Genomic DNA, 25,884 nt, shown 5'->3' on the forward strand with positions numbered 1-25,884 from the left:
TTTTCCCTTTGGCATGATGTTCATTTACTCAACGATTAAAAAAATCAAGTTTTAAAATGAAGTTATAACATTCTGATCCTTACCCCAAAAATTCCCTGTTTTCTTGTTAGTGAACTGCCACTCCAGGTCCAGAAAAAGATATGAGATTTACCACATGTTATTATGGTATTTGCATCTGTTGGATGGAACTCCACAGCCAAAACAACTTCATTTGTTGTCTGTGGACAGAGAAATAAAGCTTTAGATGAATGTATATCCTTATCGCCATCAAGTACCAATTATAGCTATTGACAATCGAGACTGGGAAACATTTTGAGAAAATGCCTTTTCTTCAAAGATCAATTTTCCTGAAAAATTTTAATAGATTTTTAGAATAATGATTTAAATTTGATGTCCTCTTACTACTGTATCATCTTTTATGCTATTTACATATAATAAGTCTGCACTAGGAAGACAACTTAATTAGTTTTAGATTCTTTTAATTTCTTACACATTCAGGTAAAAGTACACTAAAACTAGCAAACGCAAGAGCCATGTACATTCTATCGCAAAGACAGACTTTTTTTTTTTTTCCCATCAAAATGACAGTCTTATCTTTCTTGGTATTATTACTATTGACCAAAATATTACTGATTTAGAGATTCATCATCAGGCTGAAGACTTAAAAAGTAGATACAGAACGGTCACTACTGATACCTATAGAAATGAAAAAAACAAAAAACTAAGAAGTTTTATGTTCTTTCCTCAAAAAAACCTAGAAAGGACAGGAGTTAAGTTTAAAAGAACTGGAGTGAGACAGTGGAAGAAAACAGGCATGAGAGTCATAAGGAATTACAAATACAGTTTTTTCACTAAAATTACTGAATTGATATTTTTAAAAAAGCATATTTCTATATTTTCAGTAAATCACAACTGAATTATCATATATTTTATGGCAAAAGCAAACTTAATTCAAACAACAGTGAGGTAAAATATACATGCTTGTACAGCTGTTTATCGTTAGCTATTGTTTATTCAGTTTATATTATATATATAGGAAAGTACTCAAATCCTAAGTACATACATAGCTTGATAAATTTTCACAAACTGAACACACTTCTGTACCGTATCTAGAACAAGGAGAAGAACATTTCTAACATTCCAGAAACAACTTAGATATCTTTTCTAGACAATATCTCCTATGTCTGCTCAAGTAACCATGATCCTAATTTGTAGCAGCAGAGTACTTTATTTAAATGGAATCATACAGAATGTACTCCTTTGTCTGACCCCATTTTATCTACATTACATTTGTGAGATTCACTTCATATTGGAGCACATGTTGTAATTTGTTCATTCTCATTGCTGTATTGTATTTCTTTGTATGTAAAGACCACATTATTGATTTACTCATTCTCCTACTGATAGCATTTGGGTAACTTCCCTTTTTTTGGCTACGATTTTAATTTTGGTTAGTTGTCTTTTGGCCAACACATGGATATACTTCTGTTGGGTTTATACCTAAGAGTGGAACAGGACGGTAGAGAATATGCACATATGTATGTTCAACTTTAGAAGGTAATGCCAAACAGTTTTCCAAAAATGGCTGTGCTGATTTCTGTGTTCAATACACAGCAGTGTATGAGAATTCCAGTTACCTCACACACTCATCAACCTTGTTGTTTTTGTCTACTCTTATTCCTTCATATTTCCACACATACTCAGCTTGTCAACTTCCATGAAAATCATGCTGGGATTCTGACCATGTTGAAAATACAAAATAATATGCAGAGAAGTAACAGCTTCATAATATTTTCTTCTATCCATGTTATTGTATATTCTTCCATTTTATTTAGGTCTTCTTTAATTTCTGTCAATAACGTTTTGAAGTTGCCTTACTGAATTTTAAACTTTAACTAGGTATATACCAACTCCCCACATTTCTGTGACTTCAGCAAAAACAGAGCTCACCTACAGCAGAAGAGAATAAGGTCAACACACAGCAAAAGGAGGAGAGAGAAGAGAATCAGTGATCCAGTCCCTGAATAAAGTCATTCCTGAGATAAAATTCCCCTCCGACTTTTTCTAGATGTGTTCTTTTTCTCCCTAACCATGAATCAATAAATTCTCTTTAAGTTATCTTTAAGTTGTTTTGTAGTCATTTGCACTGGAAAGAGCTCTAATACAGACATCTGGGATATAGAGCTTAAGTGTGACAAGCAAGGGGAAAAGAGTTTCTAGCTTTCCCAAGTATGTGGAACGTGGTGGGAGGCGAAACTGGTTGAGGGCTAAGGAAGATGATTAGTGCAGAATGGGACATGTTGATTTGACTTGCGGGAGACGACATTCAAATAAAGATCCCTAGCAGGCAACAAGAAATACAGGTTTAAGTGTGTGAGAGAGAGATGGGTTAGAGTTAATTGATATGGGACACAACAGACAATAACTAAGGCCATAAGAGCATATGTGATACCAGTGGAGGACATGGGATATAACTCTGAAGAATACTAACATTTAAGGTCCTGGAAAGGAGATCAAAGAGTGGCCAGTAGGAGGAAAACCACAAGACCTCATCTGGTAGCCTTTACTACAAAGGATCAAAATTCACCCATTTCACTTCAGTATAACGTCCCCATGTTTCAATGTTAAATTACTCTGAATGATGGCTGAAAGACAATCTATATCCTCATTTATGTTTTTCAAGATTTGAGGTTTCCTGACATGTCATATTCTTTTCAAGTACAATCACTCTACTCTATTTCTTTCAAAAGATTAACTTACACTATTTAAAAGAATGTTTTTGACGAACGAGCTGAAAGCTTGAAGCTTATACCAAACAAAACTGCTAAGAGAGAGAGAGTGCACAACTAAAGAGGAATGTGATGTTATTTAAGAGTACAGCAAATATGTCACAGGCTTTTTATAGTTATCCTGTCATTCTGAATCCCTCTGAAAGCCTGTCAGAGGGAGGCCATTTCCACCCATATGAACATAGTTATATTCTTTTCTTACAAGTTATAGCCTGATCCACACAAAGGGATCAACCCTATTCTACACCAATTATAAATGCTGTAGCATTTTACGTAATAATCCCATACATGTAATTAAGACCAAAAAACTTACCGTTACATATGCTTTTTGGTTATGTCAGTTATATTCCTAGGATGAATTTTTCCTTTAGATTTTTAAAACTTTAAAGATTGAATGAAGTAACAAATTTTGTTAAGAAGAAACCAGGTAGAGTATTCAGAGTTAATTTTGAGAGGAGATAACCATCTACTTTGGCATTTCAGTAGCACAATGTGTCTGAAATACCAATGGAATTTGGTTGAGGTGCTTAACTATTTTATCTTAAGAATACTTTAAGAATTGACCTCAGGATCTGTAGATACTATCACAGAAACTATAGACTATAAATAGTTGTTTAAAAAAATACATTATTTTAAGAATGGTATCCTTAATATCACTAGAATGATGGCAAATCAATAAATCTAACGAATATGGCCAATTGTTATGCTCTTGCAACTTAAGGATATGCAATATACTTTCCAGGATCTGCAAAACAAATGATGTATTCTAAAAATTAATAATTAAAAATTCTTTTGATTTACCTTTATTTCTGCTCCTTTTGATTTTTTCTGCCAATCCCACACAGTAAGCATATGCTCATTGGAGTCATCGATAACACATAAGTGAACACCTGAATCCTAAAGAAAAGCCAATTAAAGGCATTTACAAATTTTCAGTTAAGGCTGACTTTCTAAGAAGAAATACCATATTATTAAAACTGCCAACATTAAGGTAATCCCAAATTCTTTAAACTCACAGCTCCTTGAAAGAAAATGATTATACTATTTCCTGACTGTATTTTCTTCAGAAATATAATGAAGATTCTTTAAAAAATATTTTCTATTTTTAATTTTTCCCTAGGCTAATTTCTACTTGCCATCTAGTTACTTCTGTTATTCAGAGACAGCAGTTTAGTTTTCCACAATATACCTGACTTACATTAACATGAATAAATGAGATAAATAAAATAAATTCTTTTCTATTTTCCTTAAAAAAATTTTTTTTAAAGATTTGAGAGCGAGAGAGAGAGACAGTAAACATGGGCAGGGAGGGCCAAGGGAGGTAGAGACAGAGAATATCAAGCAGATTGACCACTCAGGTGTGGAACCCAACACAGGGCTTGATCTCATGATCCTGAGATCATGACTTGAACTGAATCAAGAGTCGAACACTTAACCGACTGAGCCACCCAGGCGCCCCTTTTCTTTTTTTCTGAAATCATTTTCATTCACATAATTTGTCTCCCAGTTTAAGAAAAAAAATGTGGATATTAATATTTATTTTTCCAGTGGCATTTGCAGCATATGCCTAATGACATATATGGGAGAAAGAAATATTGTGGTGAAAAGTAAGAGGTACTAAGGAAGGGGAGAGCTTACTCTCTTCTTTTTATATTTCTTTTAGCCTATATTAGAACAATTACCTAAACTAGGAAAATTTAGAGTATGAGGCAATCCAAGATAGTCTTAACACTGTAACAATGGTATCAAAAAGATGAAAACAGTTTCTGCTACAGAAATTTAGGGGTAAGAAAGGTAGTGAAAGTTCTTCTGTCCAGTTATCACCTTTTGTAAATGCCTTTCTCACAATTCTTGTTTCAATGAACCTCTGGACATTCTGTACCTTCAAAACTAGCACAATTCCTATGTCCACCCAAATTTATCTTTCTGTTCTAAAAATGTGCCTTCTGCCTCCATGTCCCACAAAACTCCTATAATCCATAATAAACCTGCTGAAAGCTAGGAACTGAAGAGGTAATATAAATACATGTATATATTCTAAAGTATGAGTTAGGCCCAATAAAATCTGGAGGGGTATTTGTATTTGAAATTTAAAATCATGGATCCTAAAATGTAGATCTCCCATACACTCTACAATAATTGTATATAATTCAAGAATAAATAGAATGTTTCAATAGGTAATATCCTTGTTTTATTTTCCCCTCAGAATAAAGCCTCAAGGTTTAGATAAGATTGCTAGATACTGAATTTTAAACTCATGTTGTCATCAATTCAGAACCAAGATAATTCATGATTTTAGTGAGTACAAAGGTCTGAATTTTTTTTTTTTTAAGATTTTATTTCCTTGAGAGAGACTGAGTGAGTGAGTGAGTGAGTGAGTGAGTGAGAGAGTGAGAGAGAGAGAGCATGAGAGAGGGGAAGGTCAGAGGGAGAAGCAGACTCCCCGCTGAGCAGGAAGCCCAATGCAGGACTCAGTCCTGGGACTCCAGGATCATGATCTGACCTGAAGGCAGACACTTAACCAATTGAGCCACCCAGGCACCCCACAAAGGTCTGATAATTTCATTTGTTCCAACATGACATCAAGAAAAGCCAGTATTTGTATAGAAATGGCCAACTTTCATGTCTGTGAATTTTCTAAATAAAATAGATTTCCATGATTCAAGCTGAAGCAAAAGCACGTCCTACTGCTTATTTCAATTATACCACACTATGTATTTTTCCTCTAAACATTTCCTGCTACTACAGGAATCCTATTTCAGAAAAGAACAAAAGTATAATTAGGTATAACAACCTATATCCCATTTAAAGCAAAGTACTTTTGTACCTTGGTTAAAATGCTGGCCATTGCTAAGCAATAGCTAAAAATTCGGAGTTAGCACTTTCTTTTCTTTTCTTTTTTTTTTTTAATTTTATTTATTTATTCGACAGAGATAGAGACAGCCAGCGAGAGAGGGAACACAAGCAGGGGGAGTGGGAGAGGAAGAAGCAGGCTCATAGTGGAGGAGCCCGATGTGGGGCTCGATCCCACAACGCCGGGATCACGCCCTGAGCCGAAGGCAGACGCCCAACCGCTGTGCCACCCAGGCGCCCCGTGGAGTTAGCACTTTCTATGAATACACACACACACACACACACACACACAGACACGCGTGAACAGAAAACTGAGCTTATCTTTTCTGCTTCTTTGTGCAGCTTGCTTACTTCTTTCAAAATTGTCACTTACTGCTTTTGAAAAATCCAGGCATCCTACTCCACGCTCAAAGGTCCCAAGTCCAATAATTTGTAGTGTGGATAAACTAACTGAATCCCACACTCTGACATGGGGTTGCAGAGGCTGCAAAAAACAAGGGGAAAAACACAAGATAGCAAGACTAACTGGTATTCAGGTGGGTGCAAATAAATACTGCTACCACGCAGAACTGTCTGCCATCTTTAAAAAGCAGTGGGGATGGATAAACATCTAATATAAAATAGCTACTATATTAGACATGACCCCAAAGAATGTTGAGTAGGTATTTTCCTCTCATACTATGAAAACGAGAAAATAACAACAGTGATAATAATAGTAGCAGCAAATGATTTAGTATTTACTATGTCATATCCTATTCTAAGGTACATATATTAATTCATTTAATCCTCATAATCCCAAGAACTATGTACTATAATAATCACCATTTAACAGATGAGAAAACGGATATAGAGATTTGAATAACTTGCCCAAAGTTATACAGTTATTAAAACACAGAGTTAGAATTCTAACCCAGGCAAATTTGCTCTGGGTACTCTTTTAACATTACCTTAATTCCTGGGAAAATAATACATTTTTTTCTAATCAGAGTCCAATAAATTGCTAAACAGTTCTTAAACAGAATTTGAAACTGGAAGAGGCCTTCGAAGTCACCCAATATAACCATTCCAACTCCTTTTCTTTAAATAAACTCAAGCCAGAGAATGTAATGGGTACATTCAGACACATGTTAATCAGTCATCAATACCCACTGCTGATCCTTATAAGTAAGGGATTTATTACGTAAACCAACTTAATAATATTGAATAGGAACTGAAATTTTTAAAGTGTTATCAGTTCTAGTCATATATAAAATCAAGAGGTCCATCAATGTAGTGAAACTGTAGTATCTTCTGGTAAACACTGATGAGTTATGCTACGTTAAAAAAAAAAAAGTAACAAGCTTACGAGTCCTCCCAATTTTACAAGTAAGTAGTTTCCTTAGGGAGAACCCTTAATTTTAGAGAAAAATATTTAAATAGTATGATTCTCTCTTATTTTTGGAATGTTCTTACATTCTACTATTTTTTGCCTGCTTATACTAGAAATCCCTTAGTTGCCATTTAAAAGAATCAAATACACAAGCCATGGTTAAAATTACAATCGATTCCATTCTAATGGCAATGTCACTGATACAGCATGCAGAACACTATGCCACTCACCCTTCCATCTTTATCCACTCCAGCTATCTGTCCAGTAGCGATCCTAATTTTGTCAGGATGTATAGCAAGGCTAAAAAGCAGTATTAACAACAATTTTAAATATGGGAAACATGTGAAACAGCCAAAATATGCCTTAGTAACAACATCTGTCAAGCATTTTTCAGTTTTTAATCATTAAAAAATTCTCATCGTGACTTAGCTATTTTATCTTCCTTAGCAAATCAAATAAACATCAACCACCTAAGTTTTGGCCATAATTTTCTTTCTTGGCTAAACTAAAACAGACAAATTAATGCAGCACTAAATTCACAATTGTGACAGGATAAGTTAAACTGTCTTCATCTGTTCAAGTTCCTTTCTAGTCCTGCACACGCATGAGCATAGTCAGATGGTTTTATCATAGTGAAGATGTGGTACTGCACTATGCAAATGTAATCTATTACAGCGTCAGCATTTTCCCTGTTTGCTATATAATCCTTATGCGTATTATTGACTGAACAGCTCTTCTATCATTTCTACTTTTCTACAAAGGAACACAGTGAACATAGTACCTCCGAACTTTGAATTAGTTCTTAATGCTGAACTCTTACAAGTCAAACTTGGGGCAAGAAACTCTTTTAAGTACAAACTGAAAATAGTGCAGCATTTATGCCACATTTCTCATGATAAACATATGAGTGACTAGCAGAATTTTTAAAAATTTAAAAAAAAATTTTTTTTTTAAAAAATCTTCCTGTCTACATCTAGACTCTTTCTACATCTTGTAACCAAGGGGTAAGCTCATCAAGAATGTAATTTTTTTGTTCTTAGTATGTATCGCTTATTACTTTCCAGAAGAGTACCAATTTAAATTGTCATAAGAAATAAAAATGCTTCAAAAGTTCCACTACAACTGCCCCATATTAAAATGCCACCTTTAAATATATTCTACAGAATACCCATAATATCCTTAACATCTGAGCTCTCCGTAAGAAGCCATTTCTGAAAAAACCCAAATTAAAAAGAAACACAAAAATGACAAAGAAAAAAAATAAGTGTTCAATAATACCAACCATTTCACACAGTCTGTGTGACCCAGGTAGTGTCGCTGAGTTCTCTCCTCATAATTAAATAGTACTACTACTGATGCTATGAAATACACTATTTCTCCGGTAGGAAGAAGGTAAACATTAGCGCGACAGTCCTTTCCTCGATAACCATATCTTAAACACAAAAGTCAAGGTTTTTAATAAACACAATTTTTAAGGTGTAAACTAACAAGTTTTTCATGGATACCTAAGGGAATGAGGAAGGTATAAAAAAAAAATAGGAGTGCATCAGAACCAGGAAACTCAAGTCCTGCCACTATTCAGGGTGCAATCCTGAGTTTTTAATGTGCATAAAATCTTAGTTTCCTCATTCCCCAAATACATATTGAGTTCCTAACATGTGGCAGGCACAGGCTGAACATACAGTTCTGAGCAAAGAAACCAGAGGCCTATGTCCCTGAAGCTTATGCTCTGGCAAAGATGACAAAAACAAACACCAAATATATCATTAGAAACTGTGGAAAGTACAGTATCCTAGGAGAAAGCACAGAAGGAACACCTAATTTAAATGGAGAGAAAGTGAAGAGCGGGATCAAAAGAAGGGCTCAGAAAATGACATATATGCTTCATCTAAATAATGAGTAAGACAGCCAGGCACAGTTTGGTAGGCAGAGTGTTTATTAAAAAGTTGTACAGAATTACAGGATTGGTGAGTTTTCCCAAGCTAATTTCTGAAGAAATGAGGGAATGAATGAAAGGGTAGGGGAAAGAGTGTATAGAACGGAGGCAGAAAGCTGAGTTCAAACTACTAGCTCCATTCTGCTTTGTGGAGTTTCTCAAAGGTTCTAAAAGGAAAATTTCTAAGTGAAATTAGGAGAGCTCTTTCATATAGTAATTTTTTACAAAGTTTGGCTGAGAAGTTAATCCTGGAATTAGAATCAGTCTTGTTAATTTGAGCTCTTAATAAAATAATTTACATTATTTCACAGGTTACAAAATGCTTAACTGATGTTTCCTTATTTAACTCTTATAACAGCTCACTAAAGTAGGAGTTATTAACCTCTTTTTATAAGGGAAGTAAGGTTCATTGGGGGTGGCAGAGCCAAGACTCAAACACTAGTCTTCCCATTCTAGTCCAATGCCTTCTCTACTACACTGCAAGTAGCTGCCACGATGTTCATACAATACCTCTTGCCCTATCCAAAGATATCTGGGTGGTTTTAAATTGCTAATAGCAAAATATATATAATATGTGAAGGATGAGAGGTAATATCTCTTTACTTTCTCAAGTAATTTTGATATAGGTAAATGAATTTTTCTTAAACTAAAGACAAAGCAAACAAATTTGCTGTCACAGTAGAGAAGGATACACCCACTCCAGTTTCAGCTTCTCAGGAGGCAGTTCTGTTCTGATATCATCATAGTTTTCAACATCAGAAGGAATGAACATTGTAATTGGCCGACCTCGCATAAACATTTTAACATATTCTCCTTCTGTTGAAACACAAGAAAAAAGTTAAGTCAATTTTCTGAATAATCACAGAAAAGTAGATTATTAAGGTGATATAGTAAGAACAAGACAAAAAAATAGCTAGTTCAGAGTTCTATTCTTATTATACATAATTATTTTTATATAAAGACCTTGTCTAAAACATTGTAAGAAAAAACTGTTGATCATTTCCTTAAACGAGAATAACTATTTTCACAATTAAACCAAACGAGAAGGTCAGGAAAGCTGAAGTAGAAAAATGGAAAAAAAATTATGATGAAAGTTTTTCTGACAGTTGAAAATAAGAAAGATTATCAGGGCAGACAACAACCATGTCTACCATACCCCTTAATCAACCTACTGATTTTTTTTTTAAGATTTTATTTATTTTTTGAGAGAGAGAGAGAAAGGAGCACATGAGCGAGCACAGGGGAGGGACAGAAGGAGAAGCAGGCTCCCCGATGAGCAGGGAGCCCAATGCAGGACTCGATCCCGGAACCCAGGATCGTGACCTGAGCTGAAGGCAGACGCTTACCGACTGAGCCACCCAGGTGTCCCAACCTACTGATGTTTAATGACACATACAAAAAACATGGCCCAAGACTATACTATGAAGAGAAGAGTCATTCAGCATCATAAGTCAGGATGCAGAGAGAGAACAAGAGCTCTGCCACATACAGTGAGTATAGCTGGAAGGGAAAGAAGACCAACTTCCCTCACTTCACGACTGTGCCAACAATCAAGGTTGGGTCTAAAGAATTTAATTCAACTACAATACATTAAAATTTTTAAGACAGTGCTAGGAAATAGTTTTCTAATTGGCAGTGTGGGTTCTAAGACATCTTTTATTTACATAAAGCAACAGTTGTTTATAAGATCTGCAACAATCTAAAACTAAAGATGTTAAGGACAAGTCTAGAATCAAATCGATATTTATTGTGTATCTTTTACATAAGGAAATAAAACTTCACTAACCAGATGAGATTGTTTCTTGAAAACAAAAACCAAAAAACAACACCCATCCTCAGCCCGAGCACCCCAATGACCTACATACAGATAAGTTTAGTAGATGGTGACAGTGATGGTAAAATGGCCACAAGAAAACCTAAACAGGAAGGAGAAAGTAAGGGACTGAGTACAAAAGCATAGCATGTGTCTAGCACTTACCAACTTGTCTGGCATATGATAAAATGGCAGAAACCAACTGAAAATGTGGTCATCAACCAGAGGCTAATACAACTCCAGGACCTCTAATAATGACCTAATCTACTAAGGAGAAGAATACATAATAATTCAATAATTTATATAATAAGAACCATGGAAGAAGGAAAGATAAATTCTCTGATGAATGTCTGCAAGTATTTGTGCTTGTTATGGGTGAGAAGTTCAAGTTATTTTTATTATTATTACTCACTTGTGCTTGGCCTCATAGTTAGATCTAAGAACAGGCTAAGGCCTCCCACGCCACAGTTTTCACATCACATGATACAGGTCTTTATTACTTCTGAATCTAAGAGTGGGCTCTCCTTCCTGATGATTTTTAGCATTGATGGACTTGAGGAGAACTAAATGATTACCAGCTGCAACTATTTCTTTATGAAATCATCTTTATCAGCATCTCTTTGTCCTTTTCTATACAGTTTACTTTCTTATATGTATCAATTTGCTATGTAAGTTTCTTTTTTCCTCAAGTTTCTTCTTTAGAAGAATATAAATTCTTGGGGTCCCTGGCTGGCTTCGTCAGAACATGTGACTCTTGATCTTGGGGTTGTAAATTCGAGCCCCACACTGGGTGTAGAGATTACTTAAAAATAAAAAAATCTTAAAATATATATATATATATATATATGTGTGTGTGTGTGTGTGTGTGTGTGTGTGTGTGTGTGTGTAAATTCTTAGAGGCAGATATCCTGTCCTTTGGAATTACCCCCAGGATCTTTGATCAGAGGCGTATATCATAAATGCTTTCTGGATGAAAAAAAAAAAAACTATTAGCAGATGTTTCTACCACTTAGAAGAGATTAAATGTCAAACCAAGGGAATGGATTTAGGGATAGTAGTATCAAAGAAAACAAAAGTTCTCCTTTGCTAATAGAGATAGCTCAGAATACCATATTTCTTCCTCTGTCAATTATCCTTTATCAATTATTCCTTTATCCTTAGGAGCACAAGCAACTAAGTAAAAGGAAAGAAACTATCTAGTGCTTGTCAACTTTTCTAATATAAAAATGGCAATGCCTGTCGGGATGAAAATGTTTTCTCTGCCTGGAAACTGGCAGTATATATGTTGAGGGCCAAATACATAATCTAGGAACCATGAACAATTCCTGAGACTGAGGGAGCCAATACATTATAGTGGAAAGGACATGAGCTTTGGGAAGAGTGATCAAGATCTGCATTCCAGCTTTACTGCTGACTAGCTGTGTGACTCTGGCCTCATTTTCCTAATACACAAAATGATACTAGTACTTACCAACTGCAATTATGAGTTACTAAATAAGACATCACACTGTAAGGGATAATATGAGGTCCTCAACAAATATTTATTCCCTTCCCTTTGAGAAGGATTTGTACCATTCTGAACCCTGTCTAGGAACTGCTTAGAATACATGATTTAACACACTATAGTATCTCTTCATAAGCTTTGACTGCCCACAAAACAATATGTATAGGCAAACAAGCTAGAATTCTGATTCTATCATGTACACTTTTTTAAAAGATTTTATTTGAGAGAGAGAGCAGAGTGAGAAAGAGAGCACACGAGTGGGGGGGAGGGGCAGAGGGAAAGAGAGAAGCAGGTCCCCCACTGAGCACGGGACCCTACATGACCTGAGCCCAAGACAGATGCTTCACTGAGTGAGCCATCCAGGTGCCCCTATCATGTACACTTTAGAACAGGGGTCACAAATTGACATATCTACTGGCCCACACAGGAAATGCAAAATGAGAACAGTGAAGAGAATACAGGATGATTGACTGGGACTCTGGGACCACTGGCACACTCCATGCTCATGAAACCTGTGGGCCTAGTGTTGCTAGATATTCCCATTTTTTTTCCAAGAGAAATGGGAAATCTATAGTTTATTGTTTATCTCCCAATTCTTAAATATTTAATCCTTGTGAAAAAAGGGGGAAATACGATGTGAAAACACACCTTTGGCCCACTTTTTTTTTTTTTTTTTAAAGAATAGTCTTTACCTTAGGAATCAGGTAAAATATAGTCAAATTAGAGTCTCTTTTCTCCTCAACCATTGTTGAGTATAGATTCTCACCACAAACTTGTTCTTGAGACTGTCAGACTTCTTGACCTTACAGTCAAAGGACATAACAGTCCATTTGTCTGTTTTACTCCAATGCTACTTTCTGGCTGCTCTCACCATAAAACTACAGGACCATGAAAGTCAAGAAGCGATGGGCCACGCGACCAGTCAAAGAAGATTATGAGATCAGTTATATTTTCTAGTGGTCCAGAAAAAAATCTGAGGAAAAGAAATTACTAAACTATCTCATGATAATTAGTAAACACAGTATAGAGCTTCTTAGTATTCAATAATGAAACAGCCTTTTAGTGAAATGTAATTTATCTCAATGTTTTATTTCTTACTTGGCACTGTGAAAATTCCTTGGACTGAGTAGGAGGTTACACAGTATAGTGGAGAGAATACAAGATTTGTGATCAAGACAGACCTTGGTTTGAATTCCAGCTTTACCACTTACAAGTTTACGCCAAATAAACAAAAATTTTTAAGGAAGGCGGGAGGGGCAGAGAGAGGAGGAGAATCTCAAGCAGCCCTCCATGCCCAGCGTGATCTCAACCCTGAGATCATGATCTGAGCCAAAATCAAGAGTCAGACACAATCGACTGAGCCACCCGAGTGTGCCTAAATATTCTTACTTGAATCTGATCAATGACAGTTTAATTATAAAAGAAGAAATTCTGTGGGATACTGTTGATAAAAATACTATAATCAATACCAAAATACCATTAGTTTGTTTCTCTAGACACATATAATGTTGGAACTCTCAGAAATTTAAGAGCTCACCTAGTCCAACCCCTTACTTTTAGAGAAGGGGAAACTAAGGCTCAGAGACATCAAATAAGTTTTTAGACTGTATTCCAAAATTTTGTTTATGATTTAGAACTTGTGAAACATTTTTATTCTAAAACTATGTTTTAGACCTGCAGCATCCAAAACAATAGCCACTGGTTCTGAACACTTAGAATGTGGCTAGTCTGAATTGAGATATGCTGTAATTGTACAATACAGATTTTTGAGTCTTAGTATGAAAAAAAGCAAAATACGTCAATGTCTTTTTTGTATTCATCACACACTGAAATGATATTCACGATAGACTGGGCTAAATATATTAAACTTGCTCTTACCTGTGTGTTTTTTTTACTTTTTAAAATGTGACTACTAGAACATTTTAAATGACCTGTGTTATACATTATATTTTTACTGGATAGTACTATTCAGACAGTAGTAAGGTCCTCAGAAGTCCAATTACTTGACAATACAGCTTACTTATAATCCAAATAGAAGCTTGAGCTTTGGACCCCAAGAGTAGGAAATCACAGAGCACAAAAGAGGAAGAAGATGTTTCTGTTCTATTATCTTCGGGAAAAGTGAAAGCTAGGCAGAAATTTTTAATTTTTTTTTTTTAATTTGAGAAAGAGAAGAGAGAGGAGAGCGAGCATGTGCACAAGCAGGAGGGACAGAGGGAGAAGAAGAGAGAATCTCAAGCAGACTCTACCCCAAGCACGGAGCCTGAGGCAGGGCTTGATCCCAAGACCTGAGCCACCCAGGCGCCCCTAGGCAGAAATGTGAAACACTTGATATTAACACTTCCCTTCCCTTGTCCTTCTCACGGCCATCACTTCCCCTTTGCTCTACTCTTGTTAATTCACTCTTCTACTTTAGCATCTCCCCTAGGCTGCCCTACACTGCAAAGTGCTCCAAATCGCAAAATGACCTTCATATTCCTTAATCCAAACTTTTTGGGATAGTTATCTAAGGTGTTCTGAGAAAAGCACTATTGCTGAAATGATTCAGATAGATATAAATAACTAGTTATAAAGTTACGTATTTAAGTAAACTCTACCCCCAACATGGGGCTTGAACTCAGGACCCCAAGATCAAGAGTTGCACGCTCTACTAACTGAAATAGCCAGGTGCCCCAAAGTTACTTATATATTTAAAACATACTTATCAAAATTCATTAATCCTTCACAGACTAATAGTGAAAGGTAAAGTGGGGAAGGAAGGTAATATTGGGCATACCCTGCTCAAAGATCAGTTCCTCCAGTGCTTTTTTCCCCAAAGCTTGCTCCCTTTCTGGATTTAGAGATTAAACAAACAAACAAAAAGTCTTCAGGGTTTTGGACTATGACTATACTAATTTGTATAATGGCTACTGCCTAGAAAACCTTCTGAACTTCTAGAATGCTTACAGTTTAACACATCTTTCTTCTCCCAGTGGAGAAGCCTGATGTGGGGCTCGATTCCAGGACTCTGGGATCACGCCCTGAGCCAAAGGCAGATGCTTAACGACTGAGCCACCCAGGCGCCCCTAAATTTCACCTCTTTTCAAAGGTCTAGCTATAAAAACAGATAAAATGTAGATCCCCAAATAAAAAAAGGGGTGTGAATTTAGAAGGCTATAATCTAACCCTCCTGTTTTGAGGATTTAAAAAATTCTTAGTTGGAGGTGCTTGCCAAATACTACACAGTTTTACTTGCTAGGACAAGAACCCAGGTCTGAAAAATATGACCTAGTAGTAAAATGCTACCTTAATTTTCTTTGTTCTATAGGCAGACTTCTACTGGCTGGTAAATTTACTGAATTCTTAATTACATAGGGGCAGGGGGGATGGGGTGAGGGTACACAACAAAGATATGAAAGAAGTGAACCTAGCCCCTTCGGAGCTTATAACAGAGACACAACCCAGTCTTACTTAACTGCTAATCAACCCTTATACTAATGACAGTAATAAGCACACCTGTAGTTACTTTCTTCAATCTAAACCTCCTTTAATCAGATTTCTCCTTGTTATTTTGTTTGTAACTCCATCATAAAATCACTTCAAGATAATAAGATATGGGCGTTTGCTTAAGCATTCTGGATTATTTTTATTACCTAAAAAAGGCTTTCTTTGGGAAAAGATGGGAAAGTCTAGTCCAACAATGAAACAGATAAAACTTCCAAAAGACTTACTGCTATATTGCTGAAAACTTTTCTGAACTAAGCAAAATATGGTTGTATTTTTCTTAATATGGTTGTATTTTAAAAACTCCCTCAAATCACTCACTTGTATCACCAAGAAAAGCTATTTTAAGCACTGAATTAAATTTTTAAAACTTTTATCTGAATACACCAAGTTGGATTTTTTAAAAATAAATTCAAAAGAGAAGCTTCAGATAGCAATATATTTATCTCTCTAGCTCTTTTTTTAAAAAAAGATCTATTTATGTTAGAGAGCATGAGCACAAGTGGGGGGGAGGGGCAGAGGGAGAGACTCTTCAAGCAGACTCCCCACTGGGCGTGGAGGCCACGGTAGGGGCCCAAAGTGGGGGCTAGACCTCACGACCCATGAGATCATGACCTAAGCTGAAACCAAGAGCCTGATGCTCAACCTGAGCCACCCAGGTGCCCTGCCTCTAGCTCTTTTTATTTTAGTTTTTAAAAGATTTTATTTGAGAGAGAGAGAGCATGCAAGCACGTGAGGGGAGGAGCAGAGGGAGAGGGACAAGCAGACTATGCTGAGCCAAGAGCCAGATGCAGGGCTTGATGTCATGACCCTGAGATCATGACCTGACCTGAAATCAAGACGGATGCTTAACCGACTGAGCCACCAGGCACCCCTCTTTTTCAATTAACTATAATAGGAAGAGAGCCAGGAGGTCCCAAGAGAGCAATAAAAGCCTGTAAATGAAATTCTAATTAAACAGAATTAAAGAGAGCCTTCAACTTTACCTTTAATGTTTGTTTATTTAAGATTTATTTATTTGAGAGCAAGAACAGGCACAAGTGGGAGGGGCAGAGGGAGAAGGACAGAGAATCCCAAGCAGACTCTGTGGAGCGTGGAGCCAATGTAGGGCTCGATCTCACGACCCTGAGAATACAACCTGAGCCCAAACTAAGAGTCAAAACTAAGGGTCAGACGCTTAACCGACTGCACCACCCAGGCGCCTCTATGTTTCATTTTTTTAAAAAATCTGAGTCAAAGCAAAATGTAAAGATTTAATAAATCTGGATCCCCAGTACACAGGTGCTTGCTATATTATTTGTATATATTTTTAGAAAAATTAAAATATTTCACAATCTTTAAAAAGTTTAAAAAGCTTTATTAAAAAAGTAAATAATCAACAGAATATTTTTGGTAAAACTGTTCCTTGGAGAACCAACTGCACAGTTCAGGAACATGCCATGTGATTTGCTATGGTTCTTTCTGCAATTTTAGTATTATCACTGATCAACGGTACCACTTTTCTGCTAAGCCTAATCACAAATTTCAGAATGCTTTTCCAAGTGCTTCAGGAAAATAGTAACAAATGACAGAGTAAGAAACACCTATGGAGTCTAACTGCCATTTCTGGACAGAGTGGATTTCTAACTATGCTATCTCAGTTAACTGACATGCTTGAGACATGGAGAGATTTCTGGTTAATTATACTTTCTAGTTTAGATTTTTAAAAAAGCTTATGCCTACGGGTTGTGAAAATACAGTACAGATGAAGTCTTCAACCAGAATAAAATATGCACAAGATGAGTATGTTCTGTTATGAAAAGTCATATTCTCCATGTCCAAAAGGGATAGGCTGGGGGACTTCTTTTTCGGCTGAAGATAAGGAAAAGAGGATGTCAAGAACACATATTCTTAAAAGTTGGGATTGTTTATATTACAAAAATAACTGGACAGCCTTTAAACATATTTTAATCTAGAAGACTGTTAACAACAACATCAAGAAATAAGAGCCTCTGCTTCACAGGATTTAAAAAAAAAAATCTCCAACAGAGAAAAGGTTCCCCTGTCTGGTTTCCTTTTAAAAGACAGAGAATACATGGACAAAGTCCAGATCCCTAGGGATACAAGTAATGTTTATGTTGCCTATTTAAAATGATCCAATATCTAAATTTCAGGAGTGAGTATATTTTTTGGAAGTACAATACTTGGTTTCCTGCCTTTTCTGCCTGCTCACACTGGAACAGACTTAAAGCTAGCATTCTTCTTCCTAAATTCTGGAACTGCAAAGTTTTGGATACCATCTTAGTAACAAGAGGAATAAATTCTATCTGTAGCTCAATTAAGGGCTTTTGGCTTTTTTAGTTTGTTTCAAACTGCATACCCTCTTAGCAGGTATATATTCCCTCTCAGTAGGTAACACAATATACAGACAGTGTCAGCAGAACACTGCTATCCTTTACATTCTTACAGATAAATTTTAGCTATTCTTTCAGATACGATGCTCAGTTTACGGAGGCGTGATCAGGTTTTAGGACAAAACATGCCTGGAACTAACAAGTCAGAAAGCACATGGCATGAACAAAGGCACCTATATTCAAATTCTTTAAAAGGTAAATTAAAAGCAAGTTAGTCGAGGTATGGGGAGCTGTTCTCCATTTTCTATTTGCTGCAAGAAAGAGCTTGAAAAAGTTATTAAGAGCGACTCTTAGTGACGTCTAGTCTAAGCCTACTATATGTGAGGAAACTGAGGTCCCAGGTCTTAAGAGTTGATAGGGAAAACTTTATTACTGGATGAATAATGTTTCTTTTTTTTTTTTTTTTTTTTTTTTAAGATTTTATTTATTTACTTGAAGGAGGGAGAGCACAAGAGCCAGAGAGCACAGGCAGGGGGAGCAGCAGAGTCCTCACTGAGCAGGGAGCCCAATGCGGGACTCCATCTCAGGACCTTGGGATCATGACCTGAGGTGAAGACAACCGCTTAACCAACTGAGCCACCCAGGTACCCCTTATTTTTTTCTTCATAATTCCCTTTGGCAAATTCCTAACTCATGCTCATAATTCCAGTCATTTAGGATTCTGATTCTTTAAACTTTGTATGGTGCAGGTCATTTCACCCCTAACTAGGTCTCATACTTCTTATTCTTGCACTCTTACTGCTATTAACACTTTACTTCCCTTTCCTAAGTGAGGTGCCTAATGAAGCTTCTGTTACTTAGAATGAATCTGTATTTAATAAATGTAATGATTAACAAATACAAAATTGTATGTACACTATAATCAATGACCTCTTTGCTGTCCCTTAACACAGCAAGAAAGCGCCTCAGGGCTTGTGTACTTTCAGTTATCTCTGCTCATGAAATTCTTTTCTCCAGATATCCATGTATTTCACTCATGTCCTTCAGGTGGTTCAATGTCACTTTATCAGAAATGTCTTCCCTAACCACTCTATGTAAAATAGCAACTCTCTACTCTCCTCCTTCTCTCTTAATATGTATTACCCCCTGACACATTAAGTATTATTTTTTTCTTATTATGTAGAATATAAGTTCCATAGAGTGCAGAGACCATAACTGCTATATCCCCAAGTGCCTAAGGGCAGGGCCTGACAAAATAAGCACTCAATAAATATTTGTTAAAAGAGTGAATGTTCAAAATGTGTATCTGATAAAGAAAAACAAACATATCAGAACTATAATGGCTGTTAAAATGACAAGATTACTCAGGTTTTTTTTTCCTTTCTCCAATTTTGTAAACCAGTTTAGTATTTTCAGATTATCTGAACAACTGTTTTGGCTACACCAAATTACTGAAGTGTTTTACATAGTATATATTTCAAAATGACTTTTAAAGCATTTTTCATTTACAGTCATTTTTAGACAGCTAGTATGAGACAGTTACTTCTCAATTCTCTTAAGATATTATAATAACTGCTCTCTCTTCTAAGCACACCTATGGTTCCTGCATCGATTTGGTAGTTAAGCACAAATGCACCTAAGCTTAGAGCAGTGAGGCAGCACTATGAAAGGAAGTAAGAGTGAGATTTGAAGACTGATGATTTTTCCTCAATTGAGCATATTTCTCTCCAGTAGGGGGTCTGAGTCATTTAGGCTCTCAACATGACCAGACTAATTAACTATGTACTAATTCTAAACAGCACAAGTTTAAGATGCTACAAGAGAAAAAGGATTTATGATTATTTAAGCTTGAAAAAAACCCAGTAATGTGCAATAATTTGAAGACACTCAGGTTCTTCTCTAGAAAGGAGGACATATGACACTTATTTTCCATATTAAAAAAATATAATATACTCGGATTACCATAAGGATGAATTTATAGGCTGTACTAATTTTGTTACAAAATTTGTCAGATTGTTACCTATTTTCCCCAATAGATAATTTTATAAAAGGCACTTATAGTCCCCTAAGTTAGCTCAAAAAACTTTATCAGTAACTTATCAAATGAATAGTACTATATTAGAACCTAACTGCTATATCTAACAATGAATAACCCTATAAGAAAACTTATTCACAGTTTAACCTGATGTGCTAAGTCTTTCTCTTGCAGTGGGAGAAGAATCCAATAGAACTAGGGAGAAAAGTGATGAAGAAAGGTTCATGTTTCAGGGATTTGAGTGTAGGTAAAGACAACTTGGTAAGAGTCTCTTTTTGGTGATATAACCTGTCCTTCCTCCCACACCTAGCCTCAGACTGTCCCGTGTACATCCCATTCCACTCCACCTCCTATTGCATTTAACTAGTTCTCTTCCTTCTGCCTATTGATCAGAATATTCAACTTTATAACTCTTCTTGTACTTTACTGTGGCTGAAGGATACAGGCCTTCAGGTCAAGCTTTTTCTGCTACCACTCACCTAAATGTACCAAATGTAAATAGTCTTCTTCCCAAATCAAAGCAGATGGCTTGGAGCAAGTCATACTTGTCATTGTCAAAAAAGAGCTAAAGAAATTAATAAATCATATTTTTAAAAGATCGTCCAAAAATGATAGATATTTTGGATTAATACCTAAAGTATAAGAAAATGTGTTGTAAAATATGCCATGCAAAATGCATACAAACTTTAAAAATATATCTAAACTTCTATCAAATGAAGATTATCTATTTAACAGTTATCTTTTCATCTTACTCCACACATTTGAGTGCAAGATTTTACAGTCAGAGTCACATATATTAACTAAAATTTATTTTATACTATGTGCCAGGTACTACATTTTATTATCTTTAATTTTTATATTAACTCTTTGAGGGTTTATGATTGTCTCAATAATGAAAAAATAAAGACTTAAGGTAAAATAACCTGCTCAAGGTCATACAGCTAAGTAGAGAGTAAAACTGGTCTCTGAACTCTAATATACATGTTCAAACATTGATACTATGTTGCTTGCTACGCATCTCTATAAGTAGATTAAGTCTTACAGAAACTGAAAACCAAAACTCTTATTTTTTTCCACACATCTCCTTCACCTCAAATGTTCCTCATTTTACTGAGTTGCTCAAGCTATTCTTCATAGATAGGTCTTGCTGTTCCTTACCTCCCATGCCCTATTTTATCTCTTAAACCATCTAGAATCCATCTACTTTCTATAGGCTCTGTCTCAATTACAATTAGGCCTCAACTACCTCACAAGCTGAAACACAAGAGTTTTTTATGAAGGTACGCTCTAGTGATAGTCTATATCCAGACAGAATATAGCAGATAAAAGTGGAAAAATAATAGACTCAAATTCCAAAAATAAGGCTTAATGCAAGCAACACTTGACATTATTAAATTCCAACATCTGGGACAACCTTTTTGAATTAAAATTCTTTTAAGAGAATTTATTTTTCTATATCCTTTCCTAGCTTTTCATTTGATCCTTCTTCCTAGATACTGCTTAGTAATCATTCTGTAGCAAAATCCTTCCCTCTTAAATACATTTATTTGTCTGCTTACCTGAATGGCTTTGAAAACTGTCACCAATGCAAACCACTCACTTACTATATACTAATCTTATGTTCCTTTTTTCTTCCACAGAAAATACCACAACATGAGAAAGTGGCAGGCAGCTCTGTAAGAATCTTACAAATTTGAGCTCTTTAGCAAAATATGTAATAATAACAGAACCGTTGTATAGAGTTTTACAATGTTTTCTATTTTAAAAGTGCTTTCTTCGGGATGCCTGGGTGGTTTAGTCACTTAAGCATCTGCCTTCAGCTCAAGTCATGATCCTGGGATCGAGTCCCGCATTGGTTTCCTTGCTCATCAGGGAGTCGGCTCCTCTCCCCCTGCCTGCTGCTCCCCTTGCTTGTTCGTTCTCTTTCTCTTTCTCTCTCTCTCTCAAATAAAATAAAATCTTTAAAATAAAATAAAGTGCTTTCTTCTTCTTCTTTTTTTTTTTTTAAAGATTATATTTATTGGGGCACTTGGGTGGCTCAGTTGGTTAAGCATCTGCCTTTGGCTGGGTCATGATCACTGGGTCCTGGGATGGAGCTCCACGTCAGGCTCTCTGCTCAAGGGGGAGCCTGCTGCCTGCTTCTCCCTCTTCCTCTGCCCCTCCTCCTGCTTGCAGGATACTTTTATTTATTTATTTTTTTAAAGATTTTATTTATTTGACAGAGAGAGAGAGAGACAGCCAGCGAGAGAGGGAACACAAGCAGGGGGAGTAGGAGAGGAAGATGCAGGCTCTCAGCAGAGCAGGGAGCCCGATGCGGGGCTCGATCCCAGGACCCTGGTATTATGCCCTGAGCCCAAGGCAGATGCTTAATGACTGAGCCACCCAGGCGCCCTAGGATACTTTTTTTTTTTAACAGAGATTTTATTTATTTATTTGAGAGAGAGTGAGCACGAGTGAGTGGGGGAAGGGCAGAAGGAGAGGGAGAAGCAGTCTCCCCACGGAGCACAGAGCCCAAAGTGGGGCTCAATCCCAGGACCTGGGGATCATGACCTGAGCTGAAGGCAGATGCTTAACTAACTGAGCCACCCAGGCGCCCTAAAGTGCTTTCATATACATTATTTCATTTGTCAGCAGTCATGTGAAGTAAGCTTTATAGGCAGTATTCTCGGATTAGAAAACTAACTCAGAGACACTGTCATTTTGCCTAGGTCACAAGGCTATTTATTATACAGAAGAGCCAGGACCAAATTCTAGACAGAGACTCTCCATTCACAGCTCTTTCCGCTATTTATCACTACCTCTATTTTTAAAAAATGTTTTGATATATAATAAGAATTGTCTATAAATAAATTTTCATTTTTCCCTTTCAACCATTACTTAAGCTATATACTTAATTATAAAAGAGGGAGAAGGTAGGACCTAACTATATAGAAGAATGACAGCAAAAATCAACTTCATTTAGAATTTCTATGTAAAAACAAATGATCCAAAGAAGATTACAAATATTCTTATTAGAATAAAAAATAGTAAAAATCCACAGCAATCAAGGTAATCTCTAACAAAAATTTAAACCACATCCTATCTAGTTAATAACCCAGAAAAAAAAGATAACTATGACACATAGAAATGAGCTGTAAAAAGCATGCACAGAAAGGACATGCTTTCATTTAGAACAGCATGCTACAGTTAAATTTGCAGGCAATATAAGGAGAATATAAACCTGATGTAATAGAACTTACCTACTTTGCAATTAAATTCAATACACATTTATAGAAAGTCTGTTCTTTTTTGGTCAGAACAAGCCAACAACAGCAAGTAGCCAGAAATTATAATTAATATAAAAGAAAAATTCAAGAGGAAATGGGTTTGCTAGACTCATTATATATTCAGTCTTAGCTTCAAGAAATGAGTGATTATTTGCAATGAGGTTGGCAAGACAGGAAATTGAGTTAAAATTTATCAATCTTTTAAATGGCTTTTCTTAGAACAACTTTTATTGTTTTTTTAAAAAAAGGGGAAATTCTCTTCAGGGGAAATTCTCTTCAGTATTTTATACCTTTTTGTAATGACAAATTTATCTCTACTGCTGCCCATGAATCTTCAGAGCTCACAGAAATAAAATAGATTTTTAGAAAAATAGTTGGATTCATTAAGCCAAATTATCCTATTTCTTATATTAAGAGGAAAGTCATATAGTATAAATAATGAAAAGCCAAATAAGAGATCCAGGAAGAAATTAACTTAGAAGGCGACCAACTGTGTAGCTTATTCTTACCTTGGTTGTTTTTTTCACGGGTTGACATTTTTGCTGGTTGAGACAAAAATGACATATCTTACAATAAAAACTGGGCATTTTCTTAAATAACTATAATAAATGCACTTCTCTTTGATTATTATGAGCTAGTAAAGTACAGTGAATGAAAATAAGTCAATATTCCTAACAATTAGCAAAAATTTAACTGGTGTAGAAAAAGATAAATATCTTTTTAAAAAAGGATTTTTAATTTACCTTGGTTAATGATGACATCTTTATGCCTACAAAAAAAAATTCAAAGACGTTTGTGTTATAATTTTATTTGGCTTACCCTTAGAATCACCTAAATAAATTATAAAAGCTTCAATGTCTAGGCCACACCCAAGATAAATCTTTAGAAGTGAAATTCAGACATCAGTGTTTTTTAAAGTTTGTCACTAGTCTCAACTATGAATATATACATTTTTTAAAAAAGATTTTATTTGAGAAAGAGAGCACGAGTGGGGAGGACGGGCAGAGGGAGGGGGAGAAGCAGGATCCCAGCTGAGTAGGGAGCCTGACACAGGGCTCGATCTCAGGGTTCTGGGATATGACCTGAGCTGAAGGCGGACGCTTAACTAACTGAGCCACCCAGCAGCCCCTAATATATACTGTTTTATGAAACAATGAATATTCCATAAGATCATCTAAACAGTGAAAGCATAGAAAGAACTTACAAAAAAGCATTCAAATCTTAGAGGATTCGTGAGATTTACTATTTGAATGGAGAACATTAACAGGAAGATAGCTTTCTTTTTTTTTTTTGTACACTTAAAAGAAAAAACACACTTAGAAGAAAAAAGATAAATATAGATTTTTAAAAAAGGTGATCCAAAGAAGGCATATAATTGTACATGGAAGCATGACAGTCATAGAATTATTAATTTTCAGATATAACTGAGAAAGTGTGATACTTACTTGTCTGTATTTTTTATAACTTTTGATATTAATTTTGATGTTGAAACTGCTCTCAATAATTTATTACGACTCTCATCTGAATTTTCCCATGAATTATGAGACTTTTCAGCTGTCGGTGGTCGTTTTATGCTGGAAGAAACATATAAATTTCTTAGAGAAAAATTCTGTGAGTAGTGATGATATGTAATTGACAGCTTAAATAGAACATAAAAGCAGCAAAACATTTCCTTAAAGCTAATCCAGAAAAGAGAAGGAAGGATTAGTTGAAAGGTTCTGCCTGGATGAGTGAAGGAGCTGAACAAGGCAATGAACAAGTCTTTTTATAATTTTCACTATTATTCAGAAGATTCACTAGAACAAATATTACTTGATTAAAAAATAAATCTGTACTTTTTGTTAATAGAAAAAACACATATGCTTAAATCCCTGAGTAAAATATTCCTCATAATTTGTGAAACAGTGTGTTTGTGAAAAAACCTGTACTTTTTCATAATTACAAAGCTGCTGTTTTCATCTTTTATATTCTTGTGTAACTAGATTATATATGGTACAAATGACACTTTCTAAGTAAAATGTGGGATTAAAGGTAAAACTCCTGTGACGTCCTTTAAAGACAATTTTTACCCGTGATCGGAAATAAACATGACTTAACACAAGAATGTTGTATTATCAACAATGATTCCATATATTTATAAATGAAATATTTGATTTATAAATGATTTTTCAGCTGCATTGCTAACTATCCTACCACTCATCCAGTCTCCAACACTTCTTGCAATAGTATATCCAAAGAGCAATTTAGAATGGCAAGCACATTTCCAGAAGACCTTAAGAAGCTGAAAAAAAAGAGCTGGGACAAAGAAGATACAAAGTCAAATCAGAACCTTAAAGAGATTGATTATAAAAAAGCCACCTTTAACCACACACAGTCCAAGTTACATAACATTAATAAACTATATCCAAGAAAAACTCCACATGAGACCAGGCAAAAAAAATTACAAACCATTTAGATAGCATAAAAATCTGTGTGAGACACACAGACAAAGCACTTTTTTTTT

The 25,884-nt window shown here is 35.6% G+C and overlaps 1 protein-coding gene across 3 annotated transcripts in view; it reads right to left on the reverse strand.

The window, feature by feature from the left end:
* Nucleotides 1-25,884, reverse strand: part of EML4 (EMAP like 4) — a 156,630-nt gene that overhangs the window by 47,689 nt on the left and 83,057 nt on the right. For 2 of the 3 annotated variants that reach the window (XM_045809004.2, XM_087863707.1), the window contains exons 5-13: nt 24,827-24,955; nt 24,125-24,150; nt 23,891-23,923; nt 9,640-9,763; nt 8,294-8,443; nt 7,242-7,311; nt 6,016-6,126; nt 3,591-3,686; nt 84-218 (exon numbers count right to left, since the gene is read on the reverse strand). In XM_045809004.2, the coding sequence (XP_045664960.1) occupies nt 84-218; nt 3,591-3,686; nt 6,016-6,126; nt 7,242-7,311; nt 8,294-8,443; nt 9,640-9,763; nt 23,891-23,923; nt 24,125-24,150; nt 24,827-24,955 (874 nt within the window). The remainder of the gene's footprint in view (nt 1-83; nt 219-3,590; nt 3,687-6,015; nt 6,127-7,241; nt 7,312-8,293; nt 8,444-9,639; nt 9,764-23,890; nt 23,924-24,124; nt 24,151-24,826; nt 24,956-25,884) is intronic. The other variant, XM_045809005.2, reaches the window with a different exon arrangement.

Source organism: Ursus americanus, chromosome 7 (genome assembly GCF_024610735.1).
Source record: "Ursus americanus isolate L20-20 chromosome 7, mUrsAme1.1.p, whole genome shotgun sequence".
NCBI classification, from domain to species: domain Eukaryota; kingdom Metazoa; phylum Chordata; class Mammalia; order Carnivora; family Ursidae; genus Ursus; species Ursus americanus.